The sequence below is a fragment of the Metopolophium dirhodum genome, chromosome 5 (genome assembly GCF_019925205.1).
Source record: "Metopolophium dirhodum isolate CAU chromosome 5, ASM1992520v1, whole genome shotgun sequence".
NCBI classification, from domain to species: domain Eukaryota; kingdom Metazoa; phylum Arthropoda; class Insecta; order Hemiptera; family Aphididae; genus Metopolophium; species Metopolophium dirhodum.
The window spans coordinates 30806776-30820676 of record NC_083564.1 but is presented as its reverse complement, the minus strand read 5'-3'; the positions used below and the strand labels follow the sequence as shown (position 1 = coordinate 30820676).

Below are 13901 nucleotides of genomic sequence, written 5' to 3'. Positions count from 1 at the left end.
TGTATGGACATAACGTAAAGATAATATTATATTATTCTTTTGGAAAAATGAAAATAGCAATAAATTGGAACCTATATAAATATTATGTTATCGAACAATTATTAACTAATAACTATTTAACAAATCGTTCGGCTTGTTATTTAGAAGAATATGAAGTCGATTTTATTTTATTTTTCATGTTTTTGAGGCTAACAAATAACAATACGATTAAGTATTTGAAGATTATTCTGTACTATAGAGCGCTCTAATCATAATGGTATCAGTACATTAATTCCTATACCTTCGATCTTGAACGTTTATTATTGAACATCAGCCTGCGTCGATCGACCAACTGTGTAAAAGTGAAGTGCCACCGTATAAATTGTTTTTTTTTTTTAAATTTTCTTACTGACGTTAATATTGTTTAAGGTATAGGTTTATTCAGGGTATAGTTTTACCACCGACTTCGATCGAAAGCCGTATACATGTCTCATATCGCACATTGACTACGTTACAAGGAGTTCATTTTGGACGGATTCCACTTCGCACGTAATTCAACATGAGAAAATCGTTGTCGGTGAGTTCCATATATTCTGTTTAACGCGTTTAACACGCTGTATAGACGTAAAATATTATTATATAATATTACACTGGACGTTTATGCATTTAGTTTTTGTTATGTATATACTGTCATAATGATATTATAACGCACTTAAAAAAATAAATAATTTAAAGAGTTAATACATGACTGGGTTTGGTAGGTAATAATTTAAGAATGTTTCAATTGTAAGAGGTATAGATGATCGGATGTAAGTATGTCTGGTCACCATATATTATTATAATAAATTATCATGAAAATATTATTGTGAATCTGATCAACCTTTATAATAGTCTTTGTAGAAACTTTTTGTCGTTATTAAGATAAAAAAAAACGTTTTAATCACGGTTATCTACTCGAGTAGTTAATCGTGGGTTTGATACTGTATACTAACATACTATTTTCCGATTGATTAATTATCCTCATCGAGTATTGTTTACTCTATTTGACACAGAACCGCACGCTTTATCAAACGTTGTGCAGGAAGAAAACGTTTACTGAGGATGTCGAACCGGGAAAAGATAAGTTGAAACGAGTGTTGAATATATTCGACTTGACCGCTCTGGGAATTGGTTCCACTTTAGGATGTGGCGTATATGTGTTGGCCGGGACGGTGGCCAAATCCATCGCTGGACCAGCGGTCGTACTGTCTTTCATCGTGGCGGCGATCGTCTCATCGTTTTCCGGTAAATCGTACTCTAGTCAATACTATTAATATCAGCTGACTTATCTTTACCTATGATGATCATCTACACTACAATTATATATAATATAAAACACGTTTAAAGTGTTAGTTCACTTTCTTGGCTATTGTAGCACTTCTGCAGAAATAACGACTTTAAAGTTTAAAGTCACGTGTGACAAGCCTTAGTGGACCCCGAATTTCCCGAAGCACGCCTGGAAGCCTAACTCCTCTTATCTAGACTTAAAAATTCTTAAGAATAATCGCTCAACATTCCATATTTATGCATTGACATAAGAGGATACGCACTATTTATTATTATTTACTTCTCTGTGTGTTCGCAATGCGAAAAATGTACGTTTAGCAGAACCAACTCTGCGTGGCTGTGTTATTACTTTTAATATTAGCGTGAATTCGCCTATTATCAAACTTTAAGTTAAGAACATTACCTGTATCCTTATTCCTTACGTTTGCTTTTTTATCATATTTTAATTTTTATATAATTTATGAGCGTGTAAAATTATTACAGTTTAAAGATGCTTATAAATTGTATAACAATGAAAATAGAGAAGAAAAAAACCCTTTCAGTTTCAGAGTTGGTTTTGCTAAACAAAAATTTGCTTTGTCGCGTGAGGGTCAGAGAGAGAAATCAAATGGTGCGCCTTAAGGATATAATAGTTGATGAAGTTCACTTGGGTGAAAATAATTAGCGTAATATTATATAGTGAGAATGTTTATACTGAAGTTGGAAATTTGAAATAAGTTTCTTTTTTAATAATAATATAATGAATAGCAAATTTACTCAACTTAACCTAACCATATGATTGTTCACTTTTGAAAGAATCATCCTACAGGCTACAACAGAAGTGTACTACAATATTGTAATTGAATTTTTTCACAATTTCACAAATTATTAATAAAACAAATCAACTATGGGTAGGGCTTTGTTATCTATATATTTACTAAAACTCAAATATCTATATGATTATGCAATACAATACAAAGCTATAGTGGTTTTAGTAAAATATATTGTTGTTTTTACATGGTTCTCATAATAATGCACCAAAGATCAATTATTTGTTTTGATTTTTAGGAGTTTGTTACGCTGAATTCGCTGGTCGTGTACCCAAAGCTGGATCTGCATATATTTACAGTTACGTGACCGTTGGAGAATTTATTGCGTTTTTTATAGGTTGGACTTTGTACATTGAACACACTATTGGTGAGTCGTCCAATAAAAAATAATCAATTTGAATGACATAATATTTTAAAATTTCTACTGTGATAATTTTGATTGTTTTATAGGTACAGCTTCCGTCGCCAAGGCAATGACTAATTATTTAGATGCTTTACTCGGAGATCCTCAAAAGAGATATTTTAAAAAACATTTTCCAATGCATGTGGATTTTTTGGGCGAATATCCAGATTTTGCATCGTTCTTTTTCGTCATATTTATTGCGTGTAATAATAAATTGTACTTATATAATATAATATTTTCAAGCGCTCGCTGTTTTCATGAAACTTTTTGTTGTTTGTTATTTCGTTAATTTGTGCAGTAATTAAATTGTATGGTTGAATACGTAAATATATAATATATATATATGAATATTTCTTAAAATAGGTAATTCAAATTGATTATTATATTTTAAAGAATAATGTTATTATATAAATCTCAAAATTAAGAATTTTAGCTGTTTATCAAAACAATAATAACTAATAAGTAAATTTAACTAACGAAATCTCATCTCAAAGTAGTTTTATGGTGAGAAATTATTGTGTACTAACTGTAGTAAATAATATATGTATGATGTAATTTTTCAGTAATTGTAGCTTGGGGTGTCAAGAAATCTTCAACCCTCAATAAAGCGTTTACTATGTTGAACTTGTTAACATTGGGTACAGTAGTCGTTAGTGGCTTTTTTCTAGGTAAGTGCCGAGACGAATATAAAATATTTCTTGACTGTCATTGCAATAGTATGTAATAAAAAAATACAGATTTTTCGGAAAAAAAAATACTTTAATTCTGAGGAATAATTATCCAATAATTTTATTTTCTCAGTTAAATAAAAGAAGCTTAGGTAGGTATCTAATGTACGATTTTTTTTATTTTATTTATACTACTCATTTGTTTTGCAGAAAAATAATGAAAATACGAGGTTCAGTTTCTACAGGTACACAAATTGTGTAGATAAACTCGTACTTGTGATTTTGATGAATTTGTATTAATGTTCATAATATATTAACATTTGTACTATGATTATACTACAATAGTACAATATATAGACACTAAAAAATTATTGTTACCTTAAATCATTGTATTAGTAGGTAATGTATGACCACTGCAGACCAGTTAATAATAATATTTGAAATAAACTACTTTTTCGTATTTCATTAATCATAAATCAGGTTAATATAGGCGTATAATAAGACAATAGAATACCCACTATTATTAAGTTGTTCACTGTCATTGTAAACGATTGAATCTATAGTCATAAATTTCTAATACATATACTAGTATATAATTTAGGGTTGTAATATTTTTTTTAGTGTTTATATTGTATTATTAAAATAGGTATAAAACACATACAGAGTAAATTAATATAAAATAACTACATTATATAAACTACACGTTAGGTCATGCTTTTCGTATCTTCAATATTTTTTTACAACACCTCATAAGTATATAAATACAATGGAAATATTATGGTATAAATCAAATCACACCATAATAGTATATTACAACATTTTAAAAACTATTTATAACACAGTAATTATTGTTTTTCGTTGATCCATCTGAAATTTAGTAGTCACGTTGTATAGTAATGACAGTCATGATTTGTAACTCGGGCATAATCCGTACTATATTATTATGACTTGTAACATTTTCATAAAAATGTACCCATATTGCTTTAACGAGCTTGCGTGCATCACCTATAAGCTATAATAATTATAGTTTTGACGGTAAATTAAACGAGTGCTTAACTGATTTCAGGTAAACTGTCCAATTGGTTTATTCCAAAGAGTGAAATTCCACCGGGAGTGGATGGCGGTGACGGAGGATTTTCACCATTCGGTTGGAACGGAATAATCGCAGGTGCTGCTAGATGCTTTTACGGGTTTATTGGATTCGATTCCATCGCTACTACAGGTATGGTTTGATTATATTTTTTAAAAATAATAATTTCAGTATTGACGAAAAGTATTCTCAATGAGTATGGCTGTAACAATCTGTACGATACCTACTTAGGTACCTATATTCAACTATTCTAAGTTAGAATTTTTAGCAAACAATTCTGACTTTAGGGTGCCAGACTAACTTACCTTCTACGATTTACATTTGATGTCTGTTCATTATGGTTATCATTAAATACATAAATTATTATTCATTGTACTTGTAGGTGAAGAGACCAAAGATCCGAAAAGAACCATTCCTCTAGCGATCATATTATCGTTGTTCTTCGTCACGTTGGCATATTCTAGTGTAGCGTCGGTGTTAACTTTGATGTGGCCATATTACGATCAAGTATAAAATTATAAAATTATTATGGTCTAGGTTAGCTGAGGTCGGTTACCATCAATCCAATTTTGTATGTCCCGCGTAATAAATTTATAATATTTGTAGATGTAAAACCAGTATTCGTTAAATCATTTTCTTTGCTGAGAGGCACAATATTGAGCAGTAAAATAATATTGAAAAAATATTGAAAAATATAATAATATAAAAAAAATATTGAAGATACAAAAGGCATGACCTAACGTGTAGTTTATATAATGTAGTTATTTTATATTAATTTACTCTGTATGTGTTTTATACCTACTATAATAATATAATATAAACACTAAAAAAATATTACAACCCTAAATGATATACTAGTATATTATGTATTAGTAATTTATGACTATAGATTCAATCGTTTACAATGACAGTGAACAACTTAATAATAGTAAACAACAGTGGTTCTCAAACTTTTTAGGACGGTGACCCAATTTTATCCCCGAAAATCTATCGTGACCCACATGGTTTATTTACAAGATTAAAAATTAATTCTGAAAACAGAATTTGAGTAGGTACTATTATTATAATTTATTACATTATTAATTTATACATTTCTAGCTGATCCTGTGCACTTCGTTGCCCGTTAAATGTACCAACTCTATATGACTCAAACTTTATTCAGTTCGTTATTTAATGTTCAGTGTATGGTGTTCAAAATGTATCTTAACTTTTCTAAACATATAACATTTAAATACCATTTAGTCACTGATCGCTGTAACTCAATAACTACGCAACGTACGAACTTGAAATTTGGAATAGAGATTCTTTTCACATTTTCACCGTGCAATAAGAAAGGATTTGCCAAAATTCGCATTTTAAAGAGGTGCTCAAACAGGGACATTGAAGTTTACATTGGAAATTTTATTTTTATTTATTAATAGTTCCCATTGGTTACAGTCAACAGTAGAAATTATTTATTATCGGTTGCCATTGGTTTTTTGGGCAGATCAAGTACAAGCTTGCATCAAATCGAATTATTGAAAATTGCCTACCAAGGTGTAATAAGTAGTTCTAGAGTTTAGCCTCTAGAGAGATTTTTATTTCACAGTTATATAGTTAGACGATAATGAATATAATATAATTAATAGGTATATAATGAATAAATTTCCTAGAATCTATATAGTTCAAAAATCTTCTCACGACCCACCAAGAATTGACTTACGACTTACCAGTGGGTCGCAACCCACAGTTTGAGAAACGCTGGTCTACATTCTACATCAGGGGTTATCAAACCTAAGTACGGGGCACATGCATATGTAGGCTACATGGCGCTAAGGTGGTACGTAGAATAACGTGTAATGGCCGTACGAAAAATGAATTGATTCATATTTTTACTAAATAATGGTTGTGAGTAGACCCAATAAAATGTTATGTGATGTGTAAATAGGTACTAAACATACTGTTAAATTTACCTAAATAATAGTTTTTAAACATTATTATTGTTAATTTTTAACATCCAGTGGTACATTACCGATCCATAATACAAATCAGTGGTACCTACATAAAAAAAAATCTTTGAGAATCTTTGTTCTCCAATGTTTATTGTGAAGTTTTAAAACTTTTATATGACCCCTGATCAAATTTGTAAGCGTTTCTAGCCCTTGATATGAAAAACACCTCCAACCCCTGCGTCTCCGAACGAACCCACGATAGGGTATAGTAATTAGTTTTGTCGTTGTTTCATAGGACCCGGACGCACCTCTGCCCGTCATTTACGAGAACATGGGAATGCCAATCATCAAATATATGGTTACCTGCGGCGCGGTATTCGCTCTTATGACGACGTAATAATATTAACCTTTATATTTTTGTAATTTTAATTTGATGTTTATTAGTTTTTCGTGCCAATTTTTTCTAACGCATTATTTTTATGATACACGAAGCTTATTAGGATGTTTATTTCCTATACCGAGAATCTTATACGCCATGTCCAGCGACGGTCTTTTGTTCAAGTGCTTATCGACGGTCAATGAAAAAACAAAGACTCCCGTTTTGGCGACAATGATTTGCGGAATTGGCACTGGTAAAGATTTTAACGCGTTGACTGCGATGTAATGTGTCTTAGATTCTGAGCGGAGCGAGGAAGCTAGTGGTTTTACAATGGTGTTTATTTTTTATTTATTTTTTATCGTGTTGACAAAATTTCTCCTAGAAGGAGTGCTTTGATTTCAACATATAGTATATCTTATATTTTAGTAAATTGTATCAATATTATAGTACCTTAGAGACATAATTTTTCGATTTTCTCAATAGTTATTTAATGCCAGGGGAAAGACCAACGACAAATTACGAAAAACCGCTAAAAATGGGATTTTAATATCTAACGCTTTGTTTATCACCATAGAAACGAATAAAAAAATAATATAATATTAATTCAACTTACAGGCTATAATAAATAATAACAATAATATAAAATATCCAGACTGACAAACCGTCTCCGCTCAGAATCGTTTTTCTTATATAATGATATTATATCATTGAATTCAAGTTTAATACAATCCATTATACATTGACCAACTTGTAACCTACTGTACAGCAGAGTGACATCCACTTTCCCGCTTGTTTTTATTCTAACAAACAAGAATGTAATATATACAATATGTAATAAACGATGTTATATCTATACATTTATTTTGTCAAAATCGATTTTCTAGGCTTGCTGTCGTCCATGTTCAATCTTGAACAACTCGTCGAGATGACGTCTATTGGCACACTCATGTCGTATCTGATGGTTTGCGTCTGTATTTTGATACTCAGGTGTGTAATAATGCGAAGAATTAAGAGTCTTGTATACAAATTTTGATTAGAATTATAATATTATTCCTCGATAAGTTTCCGACCAGTATATACCTAATAAAATTATTTAGTATTTACTTAAACGAGTATTAACCTAGTAGTAGACGGAAGAGTTTTTTATTTCCATCAGATGTATGAATAAACATAAACAAAAAAAATATGTTTATTGAAACGTGTATTACAATATTAATAATTTATAGTCTATACGATCGTGTTCGATTCCGTTTTATTACACGTCATATTATACTTTGTTTGTCGTTCAGGTATAAAAACAACAATTCAGTCAGTCAGGACTTGGACAACTCAGAAGTTCATATAATTTACAAGTGGTGGAATGCATCGAACACAGGACTGACCAACACAGATTCCCAATACGTGTCGAGAGTGCTTATACTCACTTACAGTAAGTTATTGCGAGTGATTTTTTTTTTTTTTTAAAAAGCCAATTATTCGTTTTGTATAATACGAGTACTTACTATAGTAATAATATTACATATGGAAAAGCGTTATAATTACATAATATAATGTTCTTTTTTGTTGTCTTGTGTTATCGTAGCATTTGCCGCGTTTGTGTTTTGCATTTGTATGACGAACGTTAACTATTGCGAAGGGTCTTTGCAGTTATCGTTGACTATCGTAATTGGGATTTCAGTTGCAACCTTATTGATTTCCCTGTTTATGTTATGTAGACTTCCACAAGCCGTCGAAAATCTGTCGTTTAGGGTAAGAAAGTGTACAAAACATTATACCTAATTTTTTTATACTAACCGCAAAGTATTTATACGATATATACCTATATAAGTATTGTGCGGAGAGAGATAACGTAAGACATTAATTTTATTATTTTAGATAACTCTAAAAATTAAATTAAACTAAATATTTTTTAATATTTTGAGAGTATTTTCTATCATTATGATTTTTTTTAAGATTCTTACTCTTTTGAATAACGACAAATATTTTTATTTTATATCCCGATGCAGAAAACTATTTAGAATATTTCGATCTATAAAAATCAAATTTTGACCAAGAAGTTTATTAGTTATAACTTATAAGTTGACCAACATTTTGTGTGGACCTGTGTACCACTCCACTCCTCTTATCAAATATATTATCATTTAGAGTTTATACATATCACATCACCTACTTGGCTACTTATATGTTATAACTATCACACACTACTCGTTCAAAATTCGATTTTATACAATAAAATACACCGAAGAATATTATGATTTGGAATACGAAATTCAAAATGCGTGTCATTAAAAAAGCAAACATTTAAAAAATGATAATGAAACAAAATAGTGAAAAACATATCTATTTTTTTAGAAAAACGTTGTTTATAATGACTTTAAATTATTCAAATAAAAATATTTTTAAAAACATTTATAGTTTTCATAATAGCGATAGTGTCTTACGTTAAATTTATTAATCATCGGTGGCTGGTAGATGTCGATTGAGATGACAATATATCGAGAACTATATATTGTTTCTGTCTATCTAACGGCCAAAATGTACAGATAAACGTACTTAGTTAATCCAGAAGTCCACTACCGTAATTTGGAAATGTTTGTGTGTGGGGGGGGGGGGGAGATTGAAACATTTATCCTTAACACCCCCCACACCAAAAAAAATTTGGCTTATATCATAAATACTCTCAGTCCAACCATTGTGATCTGTAATCTGTATAATGTAAGTAGGGTACATGTATAAATGCATGCATACATGGAAATAAATAATTACATACTATTTAAGAAAGTTTTAATCGACTTTTTTGTGTAGATTCGTGGAATAATCTGCGTAAACGTAAAATACTCAACATTTCAATATTCAAAAGGTTATAACCTTGGAACTAAGTCCGACCAACAAATTCTGTTTGCACCATTGTACTTAACTCGTTGAAATATACATATTACCTATAGGTTTTCGAAAAAAATTACTAAAAATCGAGCTAAACTGTATTATTTCAATATATTTGTGCAATTTGCAGTAGTGGTTAATGTTTATTACCACAAGAGTATTTGGATTTTCATTTGTTGTTTCGTAAAATATACTATATTAGTACCAATAAATAATAAGTATACAAATATGGTTCTTCAGTAAAAAAAAGGCATGAGGGGGATAAGACACCCTAATCCCCCCCTCGTAATTTCGTCACTGCATAAGTACATATCTATGCGTATCTTATAGTCTTAGGCTAAGATAATGGATCAATAAAAAAGTGTCTAATCAAAAAAGTTAACTGTATCTATGGTTGTTACTTGTAGTCAATGGTACAATGTGTTGTTTTTTATATTTTAACTATAACTTTATTATTTTGTAATAATTTATTAGAATACTATAAAAGAATGCCTGGCACTTTGTCTTTTTCTCTCAATTTGATATTTAGTGATAACAATCCGATATTAGCCAAAATCCACAGTCATTGTAACGGAAATAAGGAACGAAGTTTTTTCTTAAATTAAAAATACATCTTATATTATGTAGTTGAATGTGCAGTATAGGACCTGTGTGTTCAGTGTTAGTAACCTATATCGTGACGAAACATTATTGACTATATTATTTGTACAGCATTAGTAAGTACAGGTAGCTTAAATAATCACCCACATTTTTGTATATAGAGTACCATGTTAATTTAATTGATGATGGTTTGTAATATTTTTATCATGTTTTGTAATTTTGTAATTTTGTAATTTTTTTAGGTACCTTTTGTTCCTCTAGTGCCATGTTTGAGTATATTACTTAATTTGTACTTAATGATGGAGCTGAATATCAAAACTTGGATGAGATTTGGTATAGGGATTGTAGTAGGTATGTATAAGGATGATATAGCTTATACTTATAAACGAATTATATTTTAATTCATTCCACACGACATCATCGATGGAATAAATTTAACAACGTATAACAAAATGTAAAGGCATCTTATGATTATAACCGCGCATAATTGTTAAAAATATACATAGCTATCATTATAAATATTAAATGGTCCATATTATACATAATATAATATATTTATGCCTTGATAGATCACCATTTCACCGAGTAATAAAATAAGATCAATCGATGTTTTTCCGATCGTTACATTTTTATAATAACAGATAAACCTATTTAAAAATTATAGAACGTTTGTGGGTACTCTTTAATCACGGTATCTACAACTTTGATTGATGTTAACATTAAGTTTGGTTTAGGTTAGGTAAAATAAAAGATAAAAAATAATTACAAGTTTATAAAGTATTATAGATTTAATTTAATTATTATTATGTATATTTTATAGTATACATAAAATAAACAATGAATTCTTTAATTTCATCATGTGTGAGCATAACAATTATTTACAGGGCAATACAACATTTGCCTGGTCAGGTATAGTTATGACAAAATATTAGTCAAAACATTTATTTTTCATAGGGTCACAATATTTTTTGATAGTTTATTTATTATTATTTGTTTATATTTTAACACTGGACGAGCCCAATAATTACATGGTACATTAAGTACGAATAAATGTATTTATTACATTATAGGTTATTCTAATTTTATTAATGTAACGATATAGGTACATTTAACATTTGTGAAAATGACATAATAATTTAATTAATTACACAAAAAACTAAGGAATGATGGCTTACCAAATAGCCAATGATTAACAACAGGGCGATATTGGTCAAATATTTACATTTACCAAAAAGAAAACGGAAAAGTTTAAAAAATGGTCGATCATTTAATGAGCAGTTATGGGTTATACATTGTTGTACATTTATAATAATATATTATGTTAATAAATTATATTATATTATTATGAAAAAAAGTGATAAAAAACCAAAATAATAATGTACCATTAATGCAAATATTGAAACCAGTCAATGGCCTCGGAGGCCCAGATGCAAACAAGGCGTATTTCAAATAAAAATAATAATAATTAAGAAAATATTTCAATAATTTATTTAATCTATCATCCATTATAACATAAAAATAATTATTTTGATATTTATTTAAATATTTTTGTTTTACAGGATTATTGATATATGCGTTCTACGGAGTTCACAATAGTTTGGAAGGTTTTAAACAACAAGCAATTAAAGACAAAGAACACAAACAAGATTCAAAAATCTCTAACTAATTCGTTACACGCAATACATGCAATAAAATATTTGCATTTATAATATTATAATATAGCTGATAATTTCATATTCTTATAGTATTATAAAATACAACCATTTACTGTATTATATCTGAAAATTGTGGTGCATTTTTTATTTTTATGAATTACTATAATTACGAAACTTTGTTAAAATGTCGTGTGTAGGTATAACTATTATTATTTCCTGCCACGGCTAGTTTGTAATACTTTATTCCATAATTATTTAAATGTGCCTACCTATTATTAAAATAATTATTTACCAATATTAGATTCATATTATTGTATTACCAAATGTTCACACTTCGACCTGCCGTCCTTTAAAAAGTATTCCTGTCTTATCTACAATAACTTTCTCGACGATTTTTTTTTTGTGATTTCTGTATATTATTATTCCTTTCTAATCAATTTATCCGGAACGGATCCTCTCCTCTAATATCATATCGGAATAATAACCAATATATTATATTATGTTTAAACATAAATAAATGGAGATGGATTAAATTTTCACCTTATCTATCTCCGTTAAATAAGACAGTTAAATTTAATCTATAGCCTAATCAAGGTACTGACTAACTAACCGCCTGTTGTACACATAGGTACGCAAAGATTTAAAATTAAAAATTAAACGTTTTCACAAACTAAATTCAATACGTAATTCTATACTTATTGTCACGAACTTGGTTGTATGCAGAGCTTACCTAGCCAAATGTTCACATTTCACCCAAATATAACCTTTTTCCAAAGTAATTAATTAAGAAAATATACACGAAAATCCACTATATAGATTTTTATATCGAAATTTGAGAAGAAGATATTATAGGGAAAATGAGTAAGAAAACATAACGTCTCAACCTTGCAGCAATTCATCTGTGAGCAATTATATATTATGTTTTAAGTGCTGAAGTGGTAAACATTTTTCGGGTCACCTATACTCATGCATAAAAACAAGGAAAGAACTATGTGCCAAATTATTGTAATTTTAATTTTAATAAAAATGTTTTTGGCTGTTTAGCTTTTTTTTTTTGACCGATTTTCACGAGGCCGATTTGATAACCTTTGACCGTTATAACATTTATTATTGTTACCATGGCCAGGCCCTCTCAAAAAGATATTTATGATTCATAGATTTTCCTTACAGAGTAAAAATATCAAGTAATAAAAACTAATTAATTAATATGAAATTAACCATAGATGAACGTGTTTTCTGTTTGCACAACATGTGTTGATAAATAAATATAATATGTTTATAGAAACGTGTAAGTACTAAAATAAATTATTAATATACCTAGTCTACAATATTATGTTCGATTTCGTTTTTCATAATATTATTACTGTCTTGTCTTCTTTTTAATTGGACCTGAACTTATCCACCCATAACATTATATTTGCAATGTGATTATTGTCCCCGTTTATGGTTGGATCATTTTTCAATTTAGATGTGTATTTTGTATCCTCTTTTTTTGAGTCTATAAATTATAAGTACCTATTTATTTTGTATCTGTAAGTTTATTTCCTAGTTTTGGATTGATCGCATTCTCGTGAAAAATGAACTTTCAAAATACAAAATACATCTACTTTAAAATACATTTTAAACTTTCAACGTTTTATAACTAGTAACTATATTATTTTTAAACTATAACACATTTTTTTTCATATAGGTATTTGTTTTATTAAATGTAAGATTTAACGATGAAATTAAAAAAAAAAAAAAATAATTTCCTTTTTGTTTAAATTTGACAAACGTGACGACGTGCCATCGTTACCTTTGACCCGCGTGTCATAGTTTCACCACCTGTTCTAGAATCTAGGGCATCAAAATCATAGTTATTCTACTGATCCCAAATGCGTATTTGTCTTGTGTTTGTAGTGGGGGAAGGGTGGTTTCACACTGAGCATATTATTTTTATATTTACCTATAATTGAATTCAAGTTATACATTACAGTGATAAATTGAAACTATAATCATATTATCATAGCTGGTGATTTTTATATTTTTGAACCGCCACATTAGGAGGGCCATGTTATCATCGCTTTCCCTCAGTTATTAGCATTATATAATATCCTTCAACATTAGTATTACATCCCCTACTAGTAATAACTAAATTAACTAGAGTTACTAACTATAATATTACAATTTGTAAATTAA

The 13901-nt window shown here is 29.1% G+C and overlaps 1 protein-coding gene across 2 annotated transcripts; it reads left to right on the top strand.

Moving 5' to 3' along the window:
• The first annotated feature begins 185 nt into the window (after positions 1–185).
• Positions 186–12020, top strand: LOC132945384 (cationic amino acid transporter 2-like). Of its 2 annotated transcripts, none has more exons than XM_061015113.1 (15): positions 186–341; positions 415–556; positions 1032–1263; positions 2353–2481; positions 2565–2720; positions 3081–3185; positions 4252–4407; positions 4658–4782; positions 6502–6599; positions 6699–6838; positions 7470–7572; positions 7875–8014; positions 8168–8334; positions 10311–10419; positions 11628–12020. In XM_061015113.1, the coding sequence occupies exons 2-15, from the start codon at positions 539–541 to the stop codon at positions 11732–11734; spliced, it is 1785 nt and encodes a 594-aa protein (XP_060871096.1). In that variant the 5' UTR covers positions 186–341; positions 415–538; the 3' UTR covers positions 11735–12020. The 2 variants fall into 2 exon arrangements, with proteins under 2 accessions (XP_060871096.1, XP_060871095.1); XM_061015112.1 differs by having other exon boundaries at positions 188–341; positions 409–556.
• Positions 12021–13901: the final 1881 nt, after the last annotated feature.